The following is a 25583-nucleotide window of genomic DNA, read 5'->3' as shown; positions in this document are numbered from 1 at the left end:
TTTCTCTGTGTAGCTTTGCACCTTTCCTGGAACTCGCTTTGGAGACCAGGCGGGCATTGAACTCACAGAGCTCCGCCTGCCTCTGCCTCCCGAGTGCTGGGGTAAAATACTATTTTAAAGTGTGTTACTTTTGTTTATGTTGCATTTGTTTAACTCTGTGAAGCGGTGTTACTGTGCCTGTGTAAAACACCTGACGGTCTAACAAAGATCCCAATGGCCAATGGCCGTTCCAGCAACTGCCCAGCTCCCAGTGCCTTCCCAGTCATCACTTTACCCCTCTTAATACGTCAGATAGGTAGCCATTACCAAACCCTGCTTCCAGACAAAGTAATTAGCTCTGGCCCCAAACAAAACAGCAGACATGTGGCAAAACCAGGCTTCCAACATGGTTGTGAACTCAGAGATAAGGCTTATAAACCATCCCACCTTCATCTCCATCAGCTAGACGATTTGGGTAGGTGAGGAGAAAAGGCTTAGGCGTTGAGAGGTGTAAAGGCATGAGGTCAGTACTCTGGCTTCCCGTAAATGATGGCTGGAAGTGACAGGGAAGTGTAAACTTGGCACTGAAGTCCTGGGAAAGGGAAGTGTGTTTTCCAAGTGTGTAGTCAGAGGAAGTATGGGCTTTGAGGGACAGGAGGGGACAGAACCATAGCTTGTAACCATGGCTTGCACGGTCCACCATTCTGCTGAGTGAAGAGCTGTAGCTCGGTTGTCCAGGCAGAAGGTTTGAGCTCCTGTGAAGAAGTCAGAGGCCTCACAGGAAAAGGACAGTGAGAGATGAGACTAGAGTTGAAGGGTGTGGTGGAAGAAGCTGAGGTCAGAGAGCATCTCAGGTCACTGTGTGTCGGAGGCCTGTTGATGGATGAGGAGATGGCAGGATGGGAGACAGCTCTAGCCCTAGAAGAGAAACCGGGAGACTGAGGCAAGCTGGTGGTGCAGGTTAGAGACAGGCCAGACACTGCTGTCTTTGCTCTCAGGAGAGGGAGTTAGGAGTTTTTCATGCTGGGTTCCAAGTAGAATGTCGGAGGGAGCAGGCCCAACTGCAAGCTTTCCTGCCCAGGTGTGGACCACACTGCAAGGCCTCTGCCTTGGGTGCTGGGGAACTCAGGCTCTACCAAACAGCCCAGGGAAACAAAGTGCTGCCTCCCAGGACTCTGAGGTACACATGATGGCAAGATTGGGAGGGACAAGAATATGGCCACTCCGTGCACTGTTTCATAGCTGGGCCGTTTCATCAGATCCCTGATTATTCAAGTCATGCTTGGTGAATTTCTGAGATGCCAAATTATCCAGCAAGTGGGCTCTGAAGAGGGTAATTTGGGTTGGGGGATGGGCTAGTGAATCAATTCCCCACGAGTCAACTGTCTTCTAAAGTTGTTGATCAGTTAGTTCCTTTTGACTAAAACACATTTTTTTTCCCAAAGTCATAATTGTAAATTTTTTGTGGGATGTGGAGAAAGGAAGAAAGGTTCACACTCATTGACTAATTCCAAACAGCCCTGGAAGTCAACAGTAAAACAAAGGATGGGATACAGGGAGAAGAGGGCGTGCTTTCGATAAGAATGAGTGCTTCCAAACTTTCCTGTGTCTGGGAACCACCAGGGTCTTGCTGAAATGAAGAGCCTGATCCAGGGAGGCTGGGGAGGGCAGAGGTTTTGTGTGTTCAGCAAGCATGGAGCTCATGAGCTGCTGTTGTGGGCCATGCTCAGGGTGGTGAGCTTCTTCCCACCATGTGGAGACTTGGAGTTAGCTTCAGAAGATGGGCTGATATCAAACCTAAAAGCAGAATGGACATCAGGTTTATGTTCACAGACATTTGTGAAATTGAAAGTCTAAATCTTGCTTCTACTACATCTTAGCAAGGAAACTTTGGGCAAATCATGGGTCATTGCTGACTCTGTTTCCTGATTTAAAAAGTAGAAATAGTTAAGACCTGACTTGCTGACTGCCCACAGGGTGGTTGTAAGGATTGAATAAAATAATGTAATGAACGTGCCTACCTAACCAAAAGTACTTCAAGTGTGTAATTAGTACTACTATCACTACTACTGTGTTATGTGAAGTTAAAGAAACCTCTCCTTTTCTCTGAGTGTGCAATGTGGGTGTGCAGATGTGTGTTTGTTACCTACTTTGTTTTTAGTTCTTTAAAATCAATCAATTAATATTTATGTATAGGTACATTTTCTCTGGTGTGCATGTGGAGGGCAAAGGATCACTTGTAGCAATCAGTTCTCTCCAACCATTTGGGTTCTGGGGATTGACTCAGGTCATCAGGCTGGGCAGCGAGTCCCTTTATCTGTGGAGCCCTCTTGATGGCTGTGGTGGTGTGAAAGAAATGGCCCACAAAGGGAGTGGCACTATTAGGAGGTGTGGCCTTGTTGGAGTGGGTGTGGTCTTGTTGGAGGAAGTGTGCCTTTGTGGAGATGGGCTTTGAGATCTCATATATGCTCAAGTCGTGCCCAGTAAGACAGACCACTTCCTGTTGCTTGCAAGCCAAGATGTAGGACACTCAGCTACTTCTCCAGCACCATGTCTGCCTGCACACCACCATGTCACACTATGATGATAATGGACTAAACCTCTGAAAATGTAAGCCACCCCAATTAAATGTTTTCCTTTATAAGAGTTGCTGTGGTCATGGTGTCTCTTCACAACAATTGAAACCCTAACTAAGACAATGGTCCCCACATTTTTTTTTGAGACAGTGTTTCTCACTGATCTGGAGCTCTGGATTCAGTAGGCTAGGTTGTGTGGCCAGCAAGACCCAGAGATCTCCTGTCTCTGTACCAACAGAGCCATCTCCACATCACCTCCTTGTAGCTTTTCACATGTGTTTCTGTCTCACCCTTCTCTACCTGTTTGTTTTGCGGATCATTGGTTGTTTATTTTGAGACAAGATCTCATGTTGTAAGCCCTGGCTGGCCTGGAACTCACTATGTAGTCTGAGCTGGCCTCAAAGTGACGGTAATCCCCCTGTCACAGTCTCCCAAGTGTTGGGGCTCTAGATATGAACCACCTGCACCTTCTTTGAGTTTCTTTCCCCTTTGTTATCGTCACTGCTGAAATGCTTGAACACTCCCCTCCCATGATTCTCCGATCTCCAGTGAGCTCACCTGGCTGGAGTGAAGGGCCGGGCTCACACACAGCTGCTGGTGGTATGGTATACGTTGGTCGAGCCTTTAGAAGTTCAGTCTGGGAGCGGGGACTGGAGAAATGGCTGGGCTGTTAGCACCTGCTGCTCTTATGAAAGTGTAGTTGAAGTTATCCTGCTCCTGCCCAGCTTCGTGGCCCTCAGACCCAAGTAAACACACAGATGCTTATATTATTTATAAACTGTATGGCCGTGTGGCTCAGGCTTGTATCTAGTTTTTATATCTTAAATTAACCCATTTCTATAAATCTATACCTTGCCACGTGGCTTGTGGCTTACCAGTACTTTACATCCTGCTCCTCATGGCGGAGGCTGGCAGCGTCTCCTGACTCAGCCTTCCATTTCCCAGAATTCTCCTCTCTCTTTGTCCCACCTATACTTCCTGCCTGGCTACTGGCCAATCAGCACGTTATTTATTAACCAGAGTAACATATTCAGAGTATACAGAACATCCCACAGCATGAAGGATTTGGGTTCTGATCACAGCCTTCCATACAAACATTTTCTGTTTTAAAGTTCAATTTAGAAATATTTCTCTAAATCCTGAAGACTCTGTATGATACTAACTTTGATCTCATGATCCAGTTCTAGGAAAGTTGCCCCAGTAGCTAGGGGAGCACTGGCCATACTTAATGAGGACGCTCATTACTACATCATGCTAGCGAGGAACTGGAAACCACACAGTTGTCAGCGTTGGGAAACACCAAACAAATACCAGGTCTAGCGACAGAAAGTGATAGGCCAAAATTGCCTTAGTGGTCAAGTCTCTGGAGGAGACTGTCTCTGGTCATTTGTACCTGAAATACTAGTGATTTTATATTCTCTTTTCTAGTTTTTGCAATGTGTGCATTACATAATCAGAAATAACTTGTAAGCATAGAGTTCTGCCCCAATAATGGTGGTTATGTGTGTCTCTGTGGTGCCCCTATTCAAGGGTGATCTACAGACTTTGACGTCTTGGGAACAATCCTTGCTCTGTACACTTGAACAGTGACTCTCAGGAGCTTGCTCTGGGGTCTCTTAGAATGGACAGCCAGCGTGGCAGGGTGGGAAACAGAACTAGCCACACGTGAGAGGACACTGCTGCCCTTGCTGACAGCGCTCCTGTCATTGTCCTTGTAGCGCTGAAGTAATGGCTGTCACACCCGCAGCCCTCAGTAATGAGGTGTCCCTGCAGATGAGGACAGCTGCCAAGGAACAACAGACTGAGAACAGTGACTTTCTCCAAAACGTCAGTGTGACCGGAGGTGTGAAGTAAGTCAGGGCTGGGCTCCCAGGAGCCACTTCTGGGGACCTGCCTAGAGACCTCCTGAGGCCAGCAGGAGGCCGATAATGAGAGATTTCAAGTTCAGGGTCAGAGTAGACGTTTTCTTCTCCAGTTCATCTAATTTTAACTCATAAATATCTACCAAAGTATGACCAGAACGAGGCCTCATCAGGCAGAACTGGCAAGACTTGATTTCCATTTGGGAAGTTGGTTGTTTCATGTTGATTACTTCATGGCTGCCTTATCAATAGTTGCAGTCATTTAGAATGCATATTAACAGTACATTAGTTACATAATCATGGGTTTACCAGTGAGGATGGAATTGGTCCCTTAACTAGGCCAATGGGTAGCTCTTGTTGCTGTTGGTTATATTTGAGATAGTGTCTCACTATCTGGCTGGTCTGGAACTCATTAAGTAGGCCAAGCTGGCTTTGGATTCAGAGAGATCTGCTTGCCTTTGCCTCCCAATTGCTGGGATTAAGGACAATTTCCATAAGTGTATGGATGCCAGGGTCCTTTCCTAAGCCTGAGTATCTGTTACTCTTCTCTCGGTGACAAAGCACCATGACCAAGGCCGTTTACAGAAGAAGGAGTTTACTGGGCTCACAGTTCCAGAGGGTGAGTCCACGGCGTGGGGCAGAGGCAGCAGGCGGCAGGCGCATCTTGGACTGCAAGCACAAAGTGGGGGCAACAACCCGGAAAGCCCGCCTCCAGCTGCACACTTCCTCCAATGAGGCCACACTCCCAAATCTCCCAGATAGCACCATCAATTAGGAACCAAGCTGCCAAATGTCTGAGACATGGGGACACCTCCTTCAATCCACCAGCACAGAGCAGGTGTGAAGTGTCCCCAGCCCATTTCTGGGCTCAGGGTCCACAGACATGGAATTACCTACTAAAGACATGCATTATAAGGTTGTTGTGATTCATTTTTTTAAATGTGTATATGTGTCGTATATACGTAGTTTAGTAAAATAATAACAACTTAATAGGAGGTGGGCGAAGGGCTCTAAGACTGTTACTACACAGGAGAGAAGAGGACTGGGCTGTGAGCACACAGGGAGGAACTGCCTGCCCTGTGCTGGTGTACACACACACACACACACACACACACACACACACACACACAGGAACTGCCTGTCCCTGTGCACACACACACACAGCACACAGACAGGAAGACGTCCATTACAGCCCTGCTTGTGACATTATTTTCCTGGGGTGCTACTGGGACTGTTCAGTTGGTAAAGTGCTTGTCACACATGAAGAGCCATGTAGAGTGTGACAGTGCTTGCCTCTAAGCCAGTGCTGGGAGACAGAGACTGGGGGAACCCAGGAGTTTGCCTCGCCTGCCAGTGAAGCCAAAACAGCGAGTTCCAGGTTCAGCAAGAGACCCTGACTCAAACAATAAGATGAGTAATAGAGGAAGGCATCCATGTTGATCTCTGGCCTTTGCACACACACATGTACACAACATGAATACACATACACCACACACACACACACACACACACACACACACACACACACACCAGATAAAAAATGATCATACTGCCCCAACAAAGTCCTGCATATAAAGCAGTCCTTATGTACTAATATGCAATGGACTTCGACTAGGTTATTACAAAGGAACTTCAGAAGGAAGTGTACAAATGTACTTTTTTTTGTACAGACCTGTAGAAACTTGCATGCTTGTCATACCCTCTATGGAAGAATAAAGAGTAAAGAATTAAGAACATTGTAGGCGTACTAAATATTTAAAGCTGTTGTGGTTTAAAGGTGGCTCCGTGTGTTTGAACACTTGGTCCCAACATTTGGTGCTGTTTTGGGAGGCTGTGGGATCTCCGTGAGACCCAGCTGGAGGAAGTGGGTCACTGGGGAGTGAGCTTTAGAGGTCCTTTTCCTGCTGATCTCTGCTTCCTGATTGCCAACTGGATGAGAGCAGGCATAAGCTACCTGCTCCGCCCCTCTCCGCCATGGTGGACCTGTTCCTAAAAACTGGTCACGGCAATTAGAAAGGCACCAGTGTGTCTCAGTTTCTTTTCCCATTGCTGTAGTTAAACAACAACAACAACAAAAGCAATCCATGGCAGAGAGGGTTTATCTTGGCTCACAATTGAAGGCACAGTCTGTATCGATGGATAAATCAAGGCAGTGGTCTCTCTGCCTACCCACCCTCTGGAACCTGTGGTTTTGAGGCTTCACTCTTGGCTGTTTCTTTACTGTGTATCTTTCCCACACATGTAAATACAAATAGCAGCAATTTGGAATTTGGAATCTCATTGATAAAAAATTTATGGATTCAGCCAACAAATATTTATGCAGCTCTATTTCTCTTCTGCAAAATGCACTATATATGACATTATTCACCAGGACAAAGTCAGTACGAGGGTAGCAGATGTTCCCTGGGGCTGGGAGTGTCTCACAGGTCTCCATTAAAAGCGTGTAGAGCAGAGGACCAGGCCAGCCTCCTATGGTGCAGTAACAACCTGTATCTGCTTTGTGTCGTCTGCAATTGCCAAGGGAAATTGTCAAAATGGAGCACACCTCGGACAGGCCAGAGGAAAAAGACACATTTTCGAAAAACCTACAGGCTGATTTCCTTCACGAGATGGACATTAAAATATGGGTAAGCTAAGCTGGGCCTGATGGTATGTGCTTGTAATCCCAGTCTTTGGGCGGTGAGCATAGGAGAATGATGAGCTCAAGGTCAGCCTTGGGTACAATAGACCCCAACACAAGCAGGCCAAAAAGAAAAAGGAGTCAGCCAGACAGAAATGTCATAGCAGGTAAAGAAATGACCTCACCTGTGTCTCAAAGCAGGAAGAACATGCCAAGGCTTTCCTCTTCACAGCTTTAACACTGCCACCGAGAGAGGCATGTATGGCACTGTTTCCCGGATGCTGCTGTCTACGCACAGGGTCTTCCTAACTTTCCCACGGCCCCCTGTGCGTTAAGGCATTTGTGTCTGTGAGGCTCAGTTATCACTGGCATAGGCCACCTTAGAGCAGATGTTATGTGTAAAATCCTCCCCTGCCTGAATGTCTTCCAACAGAATTTATTCATTCGGCCTTGATTCCGTCTCCAGGGGGAATCCCTCCACTTCCTGCTTCCGGTGCGTCTAGGCTTTCACTGGCTGCGCCTGCTCACTGCTGGCTCTGTCTCCGTCTCCCTGTGCCTGTCCCACATCTATGCCTTCTCCTCTGTCTCACATGAGGGCCTTCTCGCTGGATTTGGGAGCTGCCCAGATGATCTATGATGACCCGATTGCAAGCTCTTTTAACTCAGTGACAAAGTTTACAAAGACTTTTGTCCAAATAAGGTGACATGTACCGTGTTGGGACACGTGTATGTTCCTGGTGCCAGCAGTTAATCCGCTGTGTTACATGAACGTTGGTGAGCCATCTGCACGAAGGCTGAGAGCATTTCCAACCTGCCTTTGCCCCCTCAAGTCTACTTGAGGATACAGACTGCTTTCTGAAGAGCGCTGAGGTGTGTGCAGTGGCCTTGGCTGGGGTTTACGCGGGTATCTTGGTGAGGAACACCTCTGTTCTGCCTACCCCAAGCTTTTCTCTTTCCAGCTTAAAAATTGTTTTATTAAAGCACAGGAGTTTTGCCTAAAACTTCCTCAAAGACTATTTTATGATAAAGTTAAAAAAAAAAAAAGGTGCTCTAAGGTAAGTTACTGTCATTTTTCAGTCATTTTTGCATGTGTAGTGTTGAAATGCCAAAGAATGACTTTAGAATAATGTGGTGATATCGTGTCCCCCAATATATTGTGCACCCTAATAAACCTTATCTGGGGTCAGAGAACAGAAGAGCCACTAGATAGGCATAGAAGCCAGAAAATGGTGGCACACGCACCTTTAATCCTAGCATTCCGGATGCAGAGATCCATTTGGATCTCTGAGTTCAAAGTCACACTGGAAACAGCCACGCATGGTGGCACACACCTTTAATCCCAGCACTTGAGATCTCAGGTCTTGCTTGGGAAAGACACATGCCTTTAATCCCAGGAAGTGATAGCAGGAAACAAAATTATATAAGGCTGAGGACCAGGAACTAGAGGCTTTTTAAGCTTTTAGCTTTTAGCAGCAGTTCAGCTGAGATCCATTTGGATGAGGACTCAGAGGCTTCCAGTTTGAGGAAACAGGATCAGCTGAGGAGTTGGTGAGGCGAGGTGGCTGTGGCTTGTTCTGCTTCTCTGATCTTCCAGCGTTTATCCCAATACCTGGCTCTGGGTTTGTTTTTATTAATAAGACCTTTTAAGATGTGTGTTACAGAATTTTAAAAAAAAAAAAGCAAGAGAGAGAGAGAGAAACAGGAAGGAAGGAATTCTATGGACTAAATACAACAGAGCAGGCTATTTCTCTCAACCCCTTTGCCATAAGATAAATAACAAGAGACCACAGAAGCACAGAGCAATGGTCAGGCGTGTTCTCACAGCTGCACCTTAAAATGGTTAGCATTCACAGCATTTATTTTTGTGTGTATAAATAGATGCACTTTGCTAAGCCATTTAAAAGTAGGACAAACATAACAACTTGTCCCTGTTGCCTTCAGAAAGCATCTCTAAAAATAAAGATTTTTCTTCTATGTAGCCAAAATACTGTCAGCACATCTAAAGAAATTAGCAGTTCGACACATAGAGGAGTCTAATCTTCTCATTCTCTCAATATTCCAGTTTCCTCAATTATGCCTCAAATGTTTTTAGAGCTATGTCATTTTCAAAGATTCATTTGTGTATTTTATGTGTATAAGTGTTTTCCCTACATGTATGTCTGTGCATCATGTGCATTCCTGGTGCCCTCAGAGGCCAATAGAGGGCATCAGATTCCCTGGAACTGGAGTCACAAGTGATTGTGAGCTGAGAACTGAACCTAGGTCCTAGAGCTGTATTTTTCTTTTTTAACTAACATTGGAACAAGATCTATGCCGTGCACTTAGTATTCATAGCTCAGTAGATTGGCTGAATACGAAACACTTGTACTTGGCCTTTGTGATATTGAGGGCTCCCACCCTTGTTTTGTTGTGGCCTTGTTATGCAGCCCAGGCTGGCCTATAACTCACTATGTGGCCTAGGCTGGCCCAGGACTCACTGTGTAAGCCAGACAGGCCTCATACTCATGGCAATCTCCTACCCCAGCCTCCTGAGGGCCAGGGGTGCAGATGTGCACTCCTGCCTGTCTGAGGTTGAGTTTTTGAAGAGACTAGAAGAGCTGTGTCATTTGAGTCAAGTTTTGGAGTTCATGATTGGGTGCATTTCTACTGTTCACCCTAAAAACAACTCTTCCTAGGAGGCTGGTGCTGGGAAGCCGACCCCTGCCTGCTGCATGGCAGAGGCCTTGTCTCCCATCTCATCCGTGCACTAGCAGGCAGGGGGCCTCGACAGGCTGTGTCAGGCAGGGCTGAAGGAGCCAGGATCTCTCATGATTACCCATTTGTTCTACTTTTCTTCTGTCATCGGCTCATGCAGGATAGGTTGGAGCAGGAATCTAAGCACATCCAGGACCCACCGAGCAATCCGGATGAGCAGGAAGTAACTCTTGTTTGTGAGGACCCTCAAGTTTCACCGTTTTCAGAGAAGAGCACCCCTGCACCGTAAGCTTTGACATGACCAGTGGGGAGCGCTGAGTGATGTGGGGGAGAAGCTTAGTAAGGAACTCAGAGAAAGCCTGCTGAGCCATGCAGCCTCCGTGTGCACAGGGACGGGCCGACCCTGCCCAGCGAGACTGAAGGGTCAGCCAGTCCTGAGCTGAAGACACTGGCAGAGCCACCAGGCCTTTTGAGTGTCCCTGGATTTGGAGTGAGAATGGATGCACACCTTAAAAGTCTCAGATAACTGCTCACATGTGAAAATCATCCCAAGAATCATTAAAAGCCTGCCACGAAGCCCTTGTGTGTCACCTCCCGTGGTACACCTCTCCTCTGCTGCCACGGTCCTGACCTAACATTCATTACGTAGCGGGAGATTTCAAATGTATCTGTTTTTAGGGCTGGGGCAATAGCTCAGTAGTAGAGTACTTGCTTAGTGTGTGTGCGGCCCTGGGTTCAGTCCTTAGCATTGAGAAAAATACATAATTTTTTAAAAAAGTATGTGTATGAATATTTTGCCTGCATCATGTATATACGAACACTGCGTGTGTCCCTAAAAAAAGTCAGAAGAGGTTATCAGCTCCTCTGTCCCTGGAATTATGGATGCTTATGAACCACCCAGGTTCTGTGCAAGAGCAACAAGTGCTTGAAACCAATTGAGCCCATTCTTCAACCCTGTGTAAAACTTTTAAGAGCTGGGCGTGTAGCTCTGTGGTAGGGTGCTTACTCGGTGTGAAGTCCTGGGTTTGAGTCTCACTAACACACATATATATTTTGCAGGATTATTGCTTTATCCAGGCTTTTTAAAGACCTGTTTATACAGATAAATAAATGGCCACCTGGCCCATTTTGGTCCTGGGAAACACATACATAGATCAGCTTGTCAGTCAAAGGAAGAGCGTTTAGAGCTGTGTGAAGTGTTTTTCATTTCCTACCTTCCAATGATCAGATTCTGTTTCTGCAGGACCCCAGAGAGCTCAATCCTCAAGCTGAGCTCCTGGAATGCAAAGATGGGTCTACAAATGAAAGAACTTGGAGCTGACCACGTTGACTGGTTGGAGAAGATCAACAGCATTATACAAAAGATAAACAATACAGAAAGCACAGTGAAGAGGTAAACACTGGATATTGGGGTTGGCAGGAAAACAGTAGGATGCCTCATAGCTTTAAAGCTCAGAACATTGTGGGAGCATCAGTGAAGCCTTAGGGCAAGAAGCAGAGACCCAGGGCTGGAAGTCAACATCCCAGGCTTACATCAGAGCTCTATGAGTCTCTCCCTCTCAATGATTTTTCCCATACACTCTTTATTTAAAACTGAGTTATTTATCAAAGAGATGCACACAGGTACCCAGTGGGTGTGCATACTTTCTCTCTCTCTCTCTCAATTTATTTTTATCATTTTTACCTATGTGTGTATTATGCGTGTGGGTACATGCATGTAAGCACAGGTGCCCAGGAGGCCAGAAGCATTAGATCCTCTGGAGCTTGAGTGACAGGCATCTGTGAGCCTCCATGTGGATCCTGAGAAAGCAGCATGGCCTTCAATTGCTGAGCTATCTCTCCGAGGCCCTGCAGGGTCTCATGTAGCCCAGGCTAACCCCAAGCTCTGTGTATCTGAGCTACTACTCCTGCCTCCACTTCCCAATTATGGAATGTGCTACCACAGCCTGTCTTATGCTGGAATTTGAACCCAGGTCTTAGGCAAACACTCCACTAACCGAGCTACACCTGCATTAGAGAGACTGAGTTTGAATCCTGATGCCCATTTATTATCTAAGGACTTGCCTTTCCTCATATATAAAAAGTTACTACTGGTACCCTCGTCACGGGCTTATTTTGAGGCTGGTACACAGTCAACGATGAACAAACAGAAGCTCTTGCTGAAGATCAGTGTCTGAAGACTTGAATTTCCCTACCATGTTCCATCCTCTTTCCTAGCACAAAGGCACTGCATTCCTAGCTGTTTATCTGTCACAAGTGTCTGTTCATATACACCCCATCCAGGTGGACCTTCCTGTCCTCCAAAGCATTAAAAAGGATCCAAATCCCACACAAAGTATTTTCTCTTTTAAATTAAAGTATAATTATATTACATGACAATTGTGTTTTTTAATGTAAAGTCCTGTGAGTTTCACAAATGCATGTAGTTATGAAACCAGCACCGTGAGAACACACCTTGATCCATCACAAAATCCATTATTTTCTTCTTTCTGTGTGTTTGTTTTAAGGCTGTGTCTCATGTAGCCCAAGCTAGCTTGGCACTCCTGATCCGCCTGCCTCTACCTCCTCAGTGGGATTAGGTGTGCACCACCACACCCAACATGTTGCTGAGTTGAAGGTCCGTGATATAGTCTGGATGAAAGCCCAGATACTCAGAATTTGGATTTTCAAACGTCACTGTCCAGGCTGTGGCTACAGCTCAGTGGCTCTCTGCACAAGTCCCTAGGTCCAGTCCCAGCACTGGAGAAACAGCTCTTTCCCAGCCTGTACCCTTTCTTCCCACACCTTCAGCAGCCTCTCTCGAGAAGCCAACACTCACATCCCCTTTGTGCCCTTCTATGTAGAATAGCACTTCATTTCTGAGAGATCGGAAATCTCTCCCATGTTGGATGACTGTCTTCTCAACTCACAGGACTTAGTCCATTTCTCCATCTGTTTGTAGCCTGTTAACTGAGGTGATATCCCTGGAAAACCAGTCTGAACATTTGGAGGACCCTGATCAGGAAACAAATGTTGAGGTAAGCTGGGTTCAGACTTCAGCCTCCACCTCCCTCCAAACAGATCAAAGCTAGAGGGAAAACATGCTTCCGTCACAGACTGCCAGGCCCCTTCCTCCAGGGGACACCAATTCCCTGTTTGATCAGAATCCTGAACTCCACCTGGCTTCCCTCCTGATAGGCTTCTGTCTTGATGCACTCTTCATGAGGACACAGGCCTTAAGGAGACCTATCTGCCTGAATCTCAGAATCCCAGCCCTGCTAGTTCAGAGAAAACATCTAGGAAATGGGAATTTGTTAACTGTGTCCTTAGAAATCAAGAGCTGACTATGTGGCCTTGGATGACTTCTTGATATGTTCTTGTGTTATTTCTAAATCTCCGAAGCATCTTATTTCTTTATCTCTTTATGTCCTTAGAGATACTTCTCAGAGAGAGTTTTTTTCCTTTGATGTTTATTTTTAATTTTTTATTGTAGTTATGTACTTATTGTATGTCTCTGTGTGTGTATGCATTGAGCATATACGTATTTGTTCATGTGTGCATGTGTGTATGCATGCATGTGTGTATATGTGAATGCATGTGTGGATGCATGCAAGTGTGTGCATGTGTGTGTGTGTGTGTGTGTGTGTGTGTGTGTGTGTGTAAATGGAGGTCAGAGACAACTTGCCAGGTTTTCTCTTTCTACCTTGTGGGGCCCAGGGATGTAAGTCAGGTTGGTACTTTTACCTGCTGAGCCATCTCCCTGATCTAGTTGTAAGTTGTTTTTGTTTTGTTTTGAGACGAGGCTCTTCTCTTAAACATAGGTTGATCTGGGACTCATTATGTAGACTAACCTATAGGCAGAGTTTTCCTGCTTCGACTACTAGCTCCAAAATAAACACACAGAGACTTAATACTAATTATAAATGATTGGTCTATAGCTCAGGCTTGTTGCTAGCTAACTCTTACATTTTAAATTAACCGGTTTCTATTAATCTACATTCTGCTAGATGGCTTTACCTCTCTTTCATCTTGTAGCTCCTGTTTCCTCTCCATATCTGGATGGTGACTCCTCTGACTCCCTCTTCTTCTTCCCAGTGTCCTTAGTCTGATTTTCCTGCCTAATCTCATTCTGTGCAGCTATTGGCCAGTCAGCTTCTTTATTAAACCAATCACAATGACATATATTCACACAGTATAATGGAATACTCTACACTAACCTTGTTAGTTTGTGCTGACCTTGAGCTCTCAGCAAGGCAGCTGCATCAGTCTCCCCGGTGCTGTGAGCCACCACACTCAGGGAGACTTGTGTCTGAAGTGGGGACTTGAGATCATTGGAAAGGAGAAGGTGTCACACATTTGTATGAAACTGTGCTGGAATTATGCAATTTTGTGTACAAGCTAAAAACAAAGCATAACAAATGCCACACATGAGCTTAAGAACCAGAAACAGTCCAAATGCCCTCCAATCGATAGACTGATAAGCCATATCTTGTGTGCACAAGGGAATACCATCTTGAAATAAAAAAGACTGAAAATCTGATTCTCCCAGCCGCATGAGTGATCTCAGACACAGCAGGCTATTTGAAAGGTACCAGCTCAGATGGCTTCAGACTTCATGATCCAGTCACATAACAAAAAGGCAAAACCATGGGAACAGAGGAATGGCGGGTGGTTGCTGGAGCTGAAGAGGGAAGGAAGGAGGCAGTTAAAAAAATGACCCTGGAGGTCTGTTCTCCCAGTACCTGGGAGGTGGAGGCAGAGGATCGGGAGTCCATGCTCACCCTCCTGATAGCACAACTCCTTATTAAACCAAGTGATTTGGTGACTGGTGATGAGTTGATGTGGTACTAAATGAGGGTGAATACATAACCCCATATGTAACCACGTGCTACTGATGGTTGCTGGCTGCTCAGGATGGCCAGTGCTCCTGTTACTTGTATTGGACAAGCCCAATGCCTAGCTTGGGATTCACTTGCATGGGGTGTGGCCAACCATACCTTTAAAAAAAGTTTTGTGTGTATGTGTCTGCTTGTCTGTATGTGTCCCATTCATGTAGTGTTCACAGAGGCCCAAAGAGGGCATCAAACCCCCTGGAACAGCAGTTACAGATGGTTGCGAGCCACCATGTAGGTGCTGGGGAACCAAATCCGGATCCTCTACAAGAGCGTCAGTGTTTGAACCACGGGGCCATTTCTCCGGAGCTACCAACTGTATCTTACTGACATCATTTGATGTTGGCTTTTATAAATCAACGTATTTATAAGGGGGAAAATAACTATGAAATCTGACATTGGTGGACCATGCATGTGTTTCTCCTAAAAATTGTTTCTATCCTTATGTTATAGGAGAAGATCATAGGAATTAGAAAGCAATTAAAAGAAATGAACATCAAATTGGCCCAGGTAATGAGGCATCTTTATAAACCAGGAGGAAAAACAGCCCTTGAAAGCATAGAACTTAAAAGTCAAAGGAAGGGTCCCACTCAGAAGTTAGCATTTGGAGGGGACTCAGTGTTACTATGCTCATTTTCAGATGAACAATCCTGTGATTTCAAGATGAAGTGGCTCAGTAGTAGAGCTTTTGTGAGACATGTTCGAGGGATCTAGGTCCAATCTATAGCTACACACACACACACACACACACACACACACATACACACACACATACACACACACATACACACACACATACACACACACATACACACATACACACACACACATACACACACATACACACACACACATACACACACACACATACACACACACACATACACACACACATACACACACATACACACACACATACACACACACATACACACACACATACACACACACATACACACACACATACACACACACATACACACACACATACACACACACACACATACACACACATACACACACACATACACACACACATACACACATACACACACATACACACACATACACACACACATACACACACACATACACACACACACATACACACACACATACACACGCCCTCACGAGCAATCTACACACACATACGCACGCACACACACACACACACATACACACACACATACACGCACATACACACACATACACACACACACACATACACACACATACACACACACACATACACACATACACACACACATACACACATACACACACACATACACACACACAACACACACACACACACATACACACACACATACACACACACATACACACACACATACACACACACAACACAAAAAAACACACACATACACACACACACATACACACACACATACACACACACACATACACACACACACACATACACACACACATACACACACACACACACATACACACACATACACACACACACACACACACACACACGGCCCTCACGAGCAATCTGCAGACTATAGTGCATGCACACATACACACACATACACACACACATACACACACACATACACACACACACATACACACACACACACATACACACACACACACATACACACACACACATACACACACACACACACATACACACACATACACACACACACACACACACACACACGGCCCTCACGAGCAATCTGCAGACTATAGTGCATGCACACATACACACACATACACACACATACACACACACACACACACACACACACACACACACACACACACGACTCACTCTTAGTTCCAGATAAAAAGAGCCGCTCTCAGGCCAGCGAGAGGACTCGGGGAGAAGCAGCTTGCCGCCAAACCTGGCGACTTGAGTTTGAACTCTGGAATCCATACGATGAAAGGAGAGAACAGACTCCTGCGTACTGTCCTCTGACCCCAACACATGTTCCACGGCAGGAGTGCTGCCAGCTACAAATAAACAAATGTGATAAAAAGTGAAAAAAAATGTAAAAATTCACTTTTTCTCTTCCCTTTCCATTTATATTAACATCACATGGAGTATCACATATGTATGATTTTTTTTCTTCTAACAAGTAACACTTATTTTGGCAATTAAAACAATATGAAAGAAGGTCACATAAAAAATGGAAAATAGCTGGTTATGGTGCCACACACTTTTAATTCTGGCACTTGGGGGGCAGAGGCAGGCAGACCTTTGTGAGTTTGAGGCCAGCCTGGTCTACAGAGCGAGATCCAGGACAGCCAGGGCTATGTAAAGAGACCTTGTCTCCAACAAACAAACAAAATCAAAAAGAAGGACCTAGACCCTTCAAAGATAAGCACAGAGAACATTTTGTGTGATTATGTTCTTCTGAACATCACATGGATTTCCACACTGAATAACGTTGTCGTCAGAGGCGTCCGTCTGGAGCTTGTCTTTTCCTGGGCCACTTTTCCTCAGAATTTCCAGTGCCAGGGGATGTCATCTTTGGTCACTGCTGTACAACTTGAGACTGACGTTGGAGTTTACTAGCCTTGTTTTCTTGGACAGTTGGGATTTTGTATATGAGTATTTACCCTGTGAGAAACTGAGCCTCCAGAAGTCCAGTCCTAGGGCGACGGCCGTGGCTCAGTGACTGTCACACGCAGGGCCCAGGGTTCAACCACCAGCTCCTGATAAACCAGGCTTGGTGGCACACATGTGTAATCCCAGCGTTTGGGAGGCGAAGGCAGGAGGATCTGAATTCAAGTTCATGCTTGGCTGCACAGAAAATTGGAGGCCAGCCTGGAAGATGTGAGAGCCTTTCTCAAAAAAAAAAAAAAAAAAAAAAAAAAAAAAATTAAGAAAAGAAAGAACAAAAAGCCTCCGCCTGCTCCTGTCAGTGTGCCTTTAGTAATCAAAACAAGACTATGCATTCCCTCCTAGACAGCCTGCTGGAGATTTGGGGAGCAAATGGGAGAGGTATTATCCCACAGGTCACTCCTGCTGAGCCAGAGCCCAGATAGTCAAGCTGATGTGATGAGATCTTACATTGATACCTTGGAATTTTTTTTTTTACCTATTTAAAAAAACACTTTATTTTATCATAAACCTACTCTTTCACCAGCTTCTATCTTGATGGAAGACTTTTGTTTTTAATAGTATGTGTACGGATGGTTTTGCCAGCATGTATGTCTGTGTACCACATACATGCAATGCTCATGGAAGCCAGAAGAGTGTGCTAGATTTCCTGGAATTGGAGTTACAGGTGTTTTGTGAGCCACCATGAGGGTGCTGAGAACTGAGCCTGCGTCCTCTGCAAGAGCAGCCGGTGTCCTCAACTGCTGAGCCCTCTCTCTAGCCCTAGATTTTTAAGGAGCATAAAAGGTGTAACAAACAAAGAATGGCTTACTAGAGGCTGTTGTATGGACTTATGCTTTTATCTTATTCATATGTATATGTGTGTGCTATGCATGAGTGTGTGCATACATATTTGCACGGACACAGGTGTGTGTGCTGGTGCCTGTGCGTGTGTATGCAAGTGCATGAGGCCTAAAGCTGCTATCAGGCATTTTTCTCAATTGCTCTCCACTTTATTTTGAGGCAGGGTCTCTCGCTCATCCAGAGGGCTCTAGTTCTGGCTAGTCTAACCAGTTTGCTCTGAGATGCTCCTGTCTCTGCCTCTCAGGCAGCTCCCATGCCTGTCCAGCTCCTATGTGGGGTCCAGGCATCTGAACGTTTACCCTCATACTTGCAAGGAAAATGCTTCATCGACTGAGCCAACTTCTCAGCCCCTAAATTTATTTATTCATTTATGTATTTATTCATTTTTGAAACAGAATCTCACTCACAGCCCTGGCTGGCCTTGAACTTGCAGAGATTCGCTTGCCTCTCCCTCTGTGTGCTGGGATTAAAGGCAAGCACCACTCTACTGGGGGATTTGTACTTACAAAGGACTGAAAATAACCCGTGTTGATCTTGGCTATTCTTCTTGTAATATGCAGTTCATGACCTGATTTGTAAACAGTTTGCCTCACGTTTGTTCCATCACTGTTTTTCATTCATTTGCTTTTGTGGTGAGGAGCACAGAGCGCAGAGTCCTGTATATGGTAGGCTAGCATTCCACCACTGTGCTGCAGCCTCAGACCCAGAAATCCACTGTCACGGAAGCTGTCACTGAGTAAACGTGAATACCTCAGCACAGCCACTTTGTATGTGGTGCAAAAATGAGAGATTTTAATATATATAAACCAGAAAGACGTGCTTGTCAGTGTACTCTGACCTGTGGATGTCTTTTTAGGTCGATGCTTGCAATGAAGCCCGTGAATTAAAGGAGAAACTCATTGAACGGATAGAGGTGAGAAGCCCCAAGTTCACCTATCCAAGCAGGTCAGTTGGGTTCCAGCTAAACCTGGCATCTCGTTCACAAAGCTAATCTACACCTCATTCTGGTCTCTGGCTGGTCACAAGTCTTCTTTTCCATCCCTCAGGCCTTGGGCCAAAAGAACCCTGATGGTTTCTGGTGTGTCCTCACTTTACTCCTCTGCCTCTCACCTCTTAGTCATCCATCCTCTCTGTCTACATGTTCTGAATTCTGCAAGGTTCAGTGCAAGTGACATCTCTTTCCCAGACCTCTCCTGTCTCTCTTACCCAGAGAAATAAGTTCATCTCGGAGTTTCTTCCCTGACACTTTAGATGTGTGTGTGTGGGCGGGGAATGTGAATGTGTGGCTGAAACAGGAACAGATGGGTTATTACCCTGCTATTCAGAGGTGCTGGCTCATCAGCGTCCCTGGGTAGATGGTCCTCACCCCATCAAGCCTCAGCCATACTCCTTAGCATGCCTCTCGCTCTAATGTACATGGATGTTTAGTTGTGTGTTGTTAAATTTTCTCCCCAGAGCTTTTATAAGGAAATGAACGTACTGAACACTAAGCTGGAGATGTACCACACTCAAGGAAGGGAGACAGACTCCCACAGCTCTGAAGACTCAGACGCGGAGCAAACAGAGCCCCTGCTTCCCGAGGCTCTGCCAACCCCCTCAGGGTCACACACTCCTCCCTACTTACTCCCAGTGTGGTGAGTAAGGAAAGGGCTGGCACCGGCTGGACAAACTTACCCAGTGTGATCAGGAGTGGTGGCATGCACCTTTAATCACAGCACTCTAGGGGCAGCAGCAGGTGATCTCTGAGTTCTAGGCCAGATTGGTCTACATAGTGAGATCACATGCATGCGTATGTGCATGCGTACATGTGTGCATGTGCATGTATGTGTGTGTGGGTCTAGCTTCACAACACAGGAACTATTTTAAGACTCATTGGATATCTTTAAATGTTGACTAAAATGTTTTCTTTTGTAAATTTTGTCTGTTAATTAAAGTCATAGGATTTTTCTTATTTTAACTATACATCTATTGTATTAAGAAGTCTATAGGTACAGATAGCTTTCTTATTACTTTAGATAAATCTGCCTATATGTAATACTTCTATTTTACCTGTATACAATATCTTTCTAAATCATTTTGAGATGTGTGCAATGTAGGGGACTGAACGCAGGACCTCACATATGCTAGGCAGGCGAGAAACACCCACAGTACCTATATAACTACATCCTTTTTTAAAAATTAAAAGTTTTTAGATTTATTTACTTTATTTTGTGTGTATGGGTGTTTGCTTGCATGTATGTGTGTACACCCTATACATGCCCGGTACCTAGGGAGGTCCCTAGAACTGGAGTTACAGATGTTGTGAGCTATCACATGGATGCTGGGTCCCTAGAACTGGAGTTACAGATATTGTGAGCTATCACATGGATGCTGGGTCCCTAGAACTGGAGTTACAGATGTTGTGAGCTATCACATGGATGCTGGGTCCCTAGAACTGGAGTTACAGATGTTGTGAGCTATCACATGGATGCTGGGTCCCTAGAACTGGAGTTACAGATGTTGTGAGCTATCACATGGATGCTGGGGACTGAACTTCGGGTCACTGAGCCATCTCTCCTGCTCCTCCATCTACCAGTTAAAGACTGGAATTTACAGACTCTGGTCACCACCTCCACAACAGGAAACTTCTGATCAAGCAGATCTGGCAACTTTTGTTTGTTTGACAAGATTACTCCCTCACTCTACTTTAAAAAAAAATCACTTTATTGTTAAGAACTCGCAAATAAAACACAGCCAGATTAAGGCAACCATTCAAACAAGCACCTGCCTGTGCATGTCATCAAGCCCCTGTCCAGCTGGAAGACACTCGGAAGCTGTTGGGCTTAGGGTTTTACCCTTCACTATTATATTTTTATTGACTTACTAATCACAAACAAAGGAAAAAACTATGACAATCAAAGCTAGAGAGACAATTAACTTTACATCCTCTTTCATGACTCATGGCTTTTTTTTTTCTTGCTTTTTCAGGACAAGTTTTCTCTGTGTAGTTTTGGTGCCTGTCCTGGATCTCGCTCTGTAGCCCAGGCTGGCCTCGAACTCACAGAGATCGCCTGGCTCTGCCTCCCGAGGGCTGGGATTAAAGGTGTGCGCCCACCACATCCAGTGACTCATGTCCTTTACTTGCCATTGATCCTTCCTTGTCACCCAACGTTACCCTGCTTTAGGGTCCTTTCTACATTCCACACAGTACCACATTTACAGACGTTTACATATAAACACGTATGCATACAGTATCACATTTACAGACGTTTACGTATAAACGTGTATGCATTACAGACGAGAGAACCTTTTTTTCTTTGTGAGATTGCTTGACCCTGCTTAATAGTGTACCTCCTCAGTTCATCCACTTTCCTGCCAAGTTCATAATTTCAGTTTTCTTTACAGCTGAACAGTATTCCATAGTGTAGATGTACTCTTTTCCTTCCCCATTCGTCTGTTGGTGGACATCTAGGTTGTTTCCATCTTCTTGCTACTGTAAATACTGCAGCAATAAACATGGACACGCAAATGCCCTGTGGTAGGATATGGAGTTCTCTAGGTGTACGTTGGGGAACCTCTTTCTTATACAATATTGGAGACATACTGATGAAAATTTCAAATCTTCTCTTTTGAAACATGGTTTCCTTTTGAAGCTCAGGATGGCCTTGGCAGGATCCTCCTGCGCGAGGCTGGGGCTCAGTGCTGGGATTTCGGTGTGTATCACCATCCCTGGCTTAATTTCTTAGTCCTTGGATCCCCTTATAGAGCTGATACACCATCTTGAAGAAATAGTCCTTTCTCCAAGAAAAGACCTCCCACCCTTCCTTTCCAGCCACCAACTCAGACAGAGTCCTCAGCAACCTGTTTTCTGGAGCATCTCCAGTTGTTGGTTTTGAAGAAGACCGCTGCACAGTGGGGACTTCCTCCCAGACCCCAGATTAGGCACAAACCACACCCAAACACCTGTTTGCACAGAGATCCTTTATTAAACCGGGAAGAAAAGTTAAAGTGGCTGCTTCTGACTCAGGCAGAAAACAGCAGCAAATGACCTTGCAGGTGTCATGTTTAAGAGGAGAAAAGGGGAGGTCTGTGTTAGAACAGGCTAGGACACAGTGGTAAAGGAGACAGGGGATGATGGAGAAGGGGACAGGGAAGGGTTATTTGTTCCAGAGGGACAAAGGGCTGCCTGTGGATAGAGGGGAGACAGATGTGGCACATAGGCAAAAGGCGGTTTATAAAGGCAAAAGGGGAACTCCGCGTTAGGATGAGGTGTTTAATTTTAATTGGGCATGTTAATTAGGTGAACCAAAGGGGGCTTTTGTTGGCTGTACTTTGGTAGTCAGCCCCCTGAGGAGGCTGAAAGTAGGAGGAGAAAGTAGCCAAATAAGGGAATAGACTTTGGTGGGTGGCTTTAGGAATATGATCTAGTGGTTTTGGGCAAGGTGGAGGGAATGGGGGAGACGGGCAAGGCCTGCCAGCACCACATGCTCTAGCGGGCTGGTGTCCCTTCAGTCTTTAGTTGTCTTTTCGTTGCCTGGTTGTAACATCATGTGTCCCTGCACCTTGCACATTTCCCTGCCATGGAGCCAACATCATATTGCAGTTCAGTTGTTTGAATTCTTAAGACTCTGTGAACTATGAAACTGGGATCTTTATCATTTGAGACGTACACCACCATGCACAGGAAATGCCAGATAAAGAATGCCACTAGTGAAAATGGTCATGACCTCAGAATATTCTTCTCCATAGAATCAATAGGTAGAGACATTGTCCAGAATCAGGGCCAGAGAGAAGGGTGTGTAAAAGTGCTTGCCGCTGAGCATGAGGACCTGCATTTGATCCTCAGAACCCACACAACAAGCCAGTTTCAGTGGCATGCACCTGCAACTAACATCCCCACAGCAAGATGGGAGGTGAGGACAGGAGAATGTCCCTGAAGCTTGTGATCACCCAGCCTGGAGTAATCAGCTCTGAAGCAAGATTGAAAAAGCATTCTGTCCTGCAGGGAAGCTCCTTAAGCAAGAAGGTCACCAACTCAAATAGCCTTAGGAAATCCCTGAAACTGACCAGATTCAGCAGGCCCCTCCTTGCCAGAGTAAACAATAAAAACTGAGAGTCCCACCCCATCTCAGATGGAAGGAAGCTGGGCTAAAAAGACTCAGACAAGAACAGCTGCCTGGAGGAAGCAGAAGCCAGCAGGCTGCCAGGAAGGGGTTTGGACTGTCTGTGGCCCCTACAAGCCAACCGAGGCGCCTGCAGAGCTGCCTGCCGGCTGTGCAGTGTGCTGCACGTTCCCTGTTTTGTGAGCTGTCACTGTGCCGTCTCGATCATTTCTGTCCTGTAGGTAACCCCAATAAAACACACCAGTTCACCAAGCTGGACTTTGGTGGTGTCCACATTTTGGTCTGTTGTGGTTTCCCTATCTGGAGGTTATAGATGTGTGTGATACCTCTCCCCAGGAATGTTTTGTCTCTCAACACAGAAACAAGGGAGGGCTTATCTCAACAAAGTGGAAGGAGAGACCTGGCCCCCCAAAGCTGTCCTCTGGCCACCCCCACCCGCCATGTGCACCACAGTACATGTGCATCGGTTCTCAAATACTCATGCACATTCACACACAGTAATGTTTTAATTGTAATATATACATAGACATGTATATATGCATATATAACTTTTCCAGAATTTTGAAAATTAAGGATTTAGTATCCATAATGTATAAAGAACTTTTCTAATGCCAGGAAGAAGTACAGCCCAGATTTTAAAACAGGTAAAGGACTTGGACATTTCATCAGAGAATGAAATGACTAGTACACAGGTGGTCAGCCGCCATATGAAGAGCTATGCGATGGAACTGTCCGTTAGTGGAATACAAGTTGGGACACAATGTGCGCAATAAGAAGCTGCTTTATACCCACTCTAGCTGCAGTGTACAGTACAGAATAATTTTATATGCCACTGCGTGCGTCGTCATGTGTTTGGTGACTGTGTACCATTTAAAATAAATATTACAGAAATACTTTGATTCACTTGATAGAAAATTAATGCATCTTTAAAAGTCAGTCAAAATCAGTGATTCTGTAGTATCAAACAAAGGGGCCCCCAACTATACCTTAGAAAGCGTGCAAGGACAAAGAGACCAACACAACCAAACGCGGGTGCGGGCGCATGCGCTGCATCCTCCTTTGAGGAAGACCGGGATCATATGTCAGAGATCCCCCACCCCCACCCGCACCCCACACACTCAGGGCGGAGCTGCGGGCGTGGAGGAGCCGCACCGTAAATGAGGCTCTGTTCCGGGACTAAACACGTGTCTTCTTTGCTGTAGGAAGCACGCACTGAAGCTCTTCCTCATGGTCTATGTGATCACCATCACTGGCCTGTCGTGTTACACGCTATTTGTGGACGCCACGTTTCTCTTCGAAAGGGTGCTGCCCAGCGTGCTGGGGCGCCGCACCATGTGGGAGCTTCGGGAGATGATGGCGCCTTTCCTGAATTTGGAAGCAGAAGATTTGCTACCATCCTAAAGATCCAAATGCTACTGATACCCAACTCTCTTCCTCGCCAATAAATTTTACATGTTCCTATTTTATAGCTGTTGGCTTATTTTTCAAAAGATACCATTCAGTATTTTATAAAAGATACTATTCTTATGTAAAGTTTAGTTGATCACAGAAAAAGTGAAAAGGATTTCATTAGTTAAACGCAGGACCTTGCTCTGTAGAGGAGGCTAGTCTTGAACTCATGATGGGAGGCCACAGCCCTCTAAGTGCTAGGACCATAGGTGTGTGCTGGGCGGCCGAGCTCTCACAGTGGCCGTCTTTACCACTTCAGGCCCGGCTCTTCTCCCATCCTGAGTACTTCGGGACAATCATGTGTTAGCCCCCCATTGCTCCTACTCTTCCTGTTTGGACTTCTGAGGCTTAGTGACGGAAGAACTCCTTTCTTCTGTGGACTGGGGCTGGAGGGCAGTAGCAGGCATTTCTTGATTTTTCTCAATGTTGGTTTTTCCTATTGACAACCTTTGAAAGAAAGATCTTCCTTAGCAAATACAGCTACAAGGGGCCCTTCCGATGATGCTCCTGCCTTTCTGTGACTAAGAGGCAGCATGCACAGGCCTGCACACTCATGAACATAATCACCAACACATACAAACATTCTTGCATGCAGGTATGCTCAGGTACACACACACACACACACACACACACACACACACACACACACACGAGGTGCAGTGTGTTGTGTCAGATGTTCTCTGAGAATTTTAAGAATGTGTATGCAAAGAATTGAGATGTTTGGATTTTGTGTGTGTGTGTGTGTGTGTGTGTGTGTGTGTGTGTATGTATGTAGGTCCATTCTATTTTTCTGCTTAAACCAGTCAGATCTAGTTCTGTTGCTTACAATCAAAAGAATTCTGAGTAATGTAGGGAAGTTTGATGTTTCATCCCTAATCATAGGTGATGAGGAACTACGTTTGTTTTTAAAGTGAGAAGTAGTTCTAACTGAGCTGTGCAAGACTGGTAGAATTGTTACTGGAGTGGGTAGGCAGATGGCGTGTAA

At 45.5% G+C, this 25583-nt stretch overlaps 1 protein-coding gene across 2 annotated transcripts; it reads left to right on the top strand.

Moving 5' to 3' along the window:
* Positions 1-1076: 1076 nt before the first annotated feature.
* Positions 1077-24616, top strand: Smco2 (single-pass membrane protein with coiled-coil domains 2). Of its 2 annotated transcripts, XM_028891626.2 has the most exons (10): positions 1077-1159; positions 4274-4405; positions 6939-7044; positions 9892-10016; positions 10975-11124; positions 12673-12748; positions 15056-15112; positions 18904-18960; positions 19503-19681; positions 24352-24616. In XM_028891626.2, the coding sequence occupies exons 2-10, from the start codon at positions 4284-4286 to the stop codon at positions 24548-24550; spliced, it is 1071 nt and encodes a 356-aa protein (XP_028747459.1). In that variant the 5' UTR covers positions 1077-1159; positions 4274-4283; the 3' UTR covers positions 24551-24616. The 2 variants fall into 2 exon arrangements, with proteins under 2 accessions (XP_028747459.1, XP_037059879.1); XM_037203984.1 differs by lacking the exon at positions 15056-15112.
* The last annotated feature ends 967 nt before the right edge of the window (positions 24617-25583 follow it).

The sequence above is a fragment of the Peromyscus leucopus genome, chromosome 3, assembly GCF_004664715.2.
Source record: "Peromyscus leucopus breed LL Stock chromosome 3, UCI_PerLeu_2.1, whole genome shotgun sequence".
Classification (NCBI taxonomy): domain Eukaryota; kingdom Metazoa; phylum Chordata; class Mammalia; order Rodentia; family Cricetidae; genus Peromyscus; species Peromyscus leucopus.
This window is presented reverse-complemented; position numbering and strand designations above follow the sequence as displayed.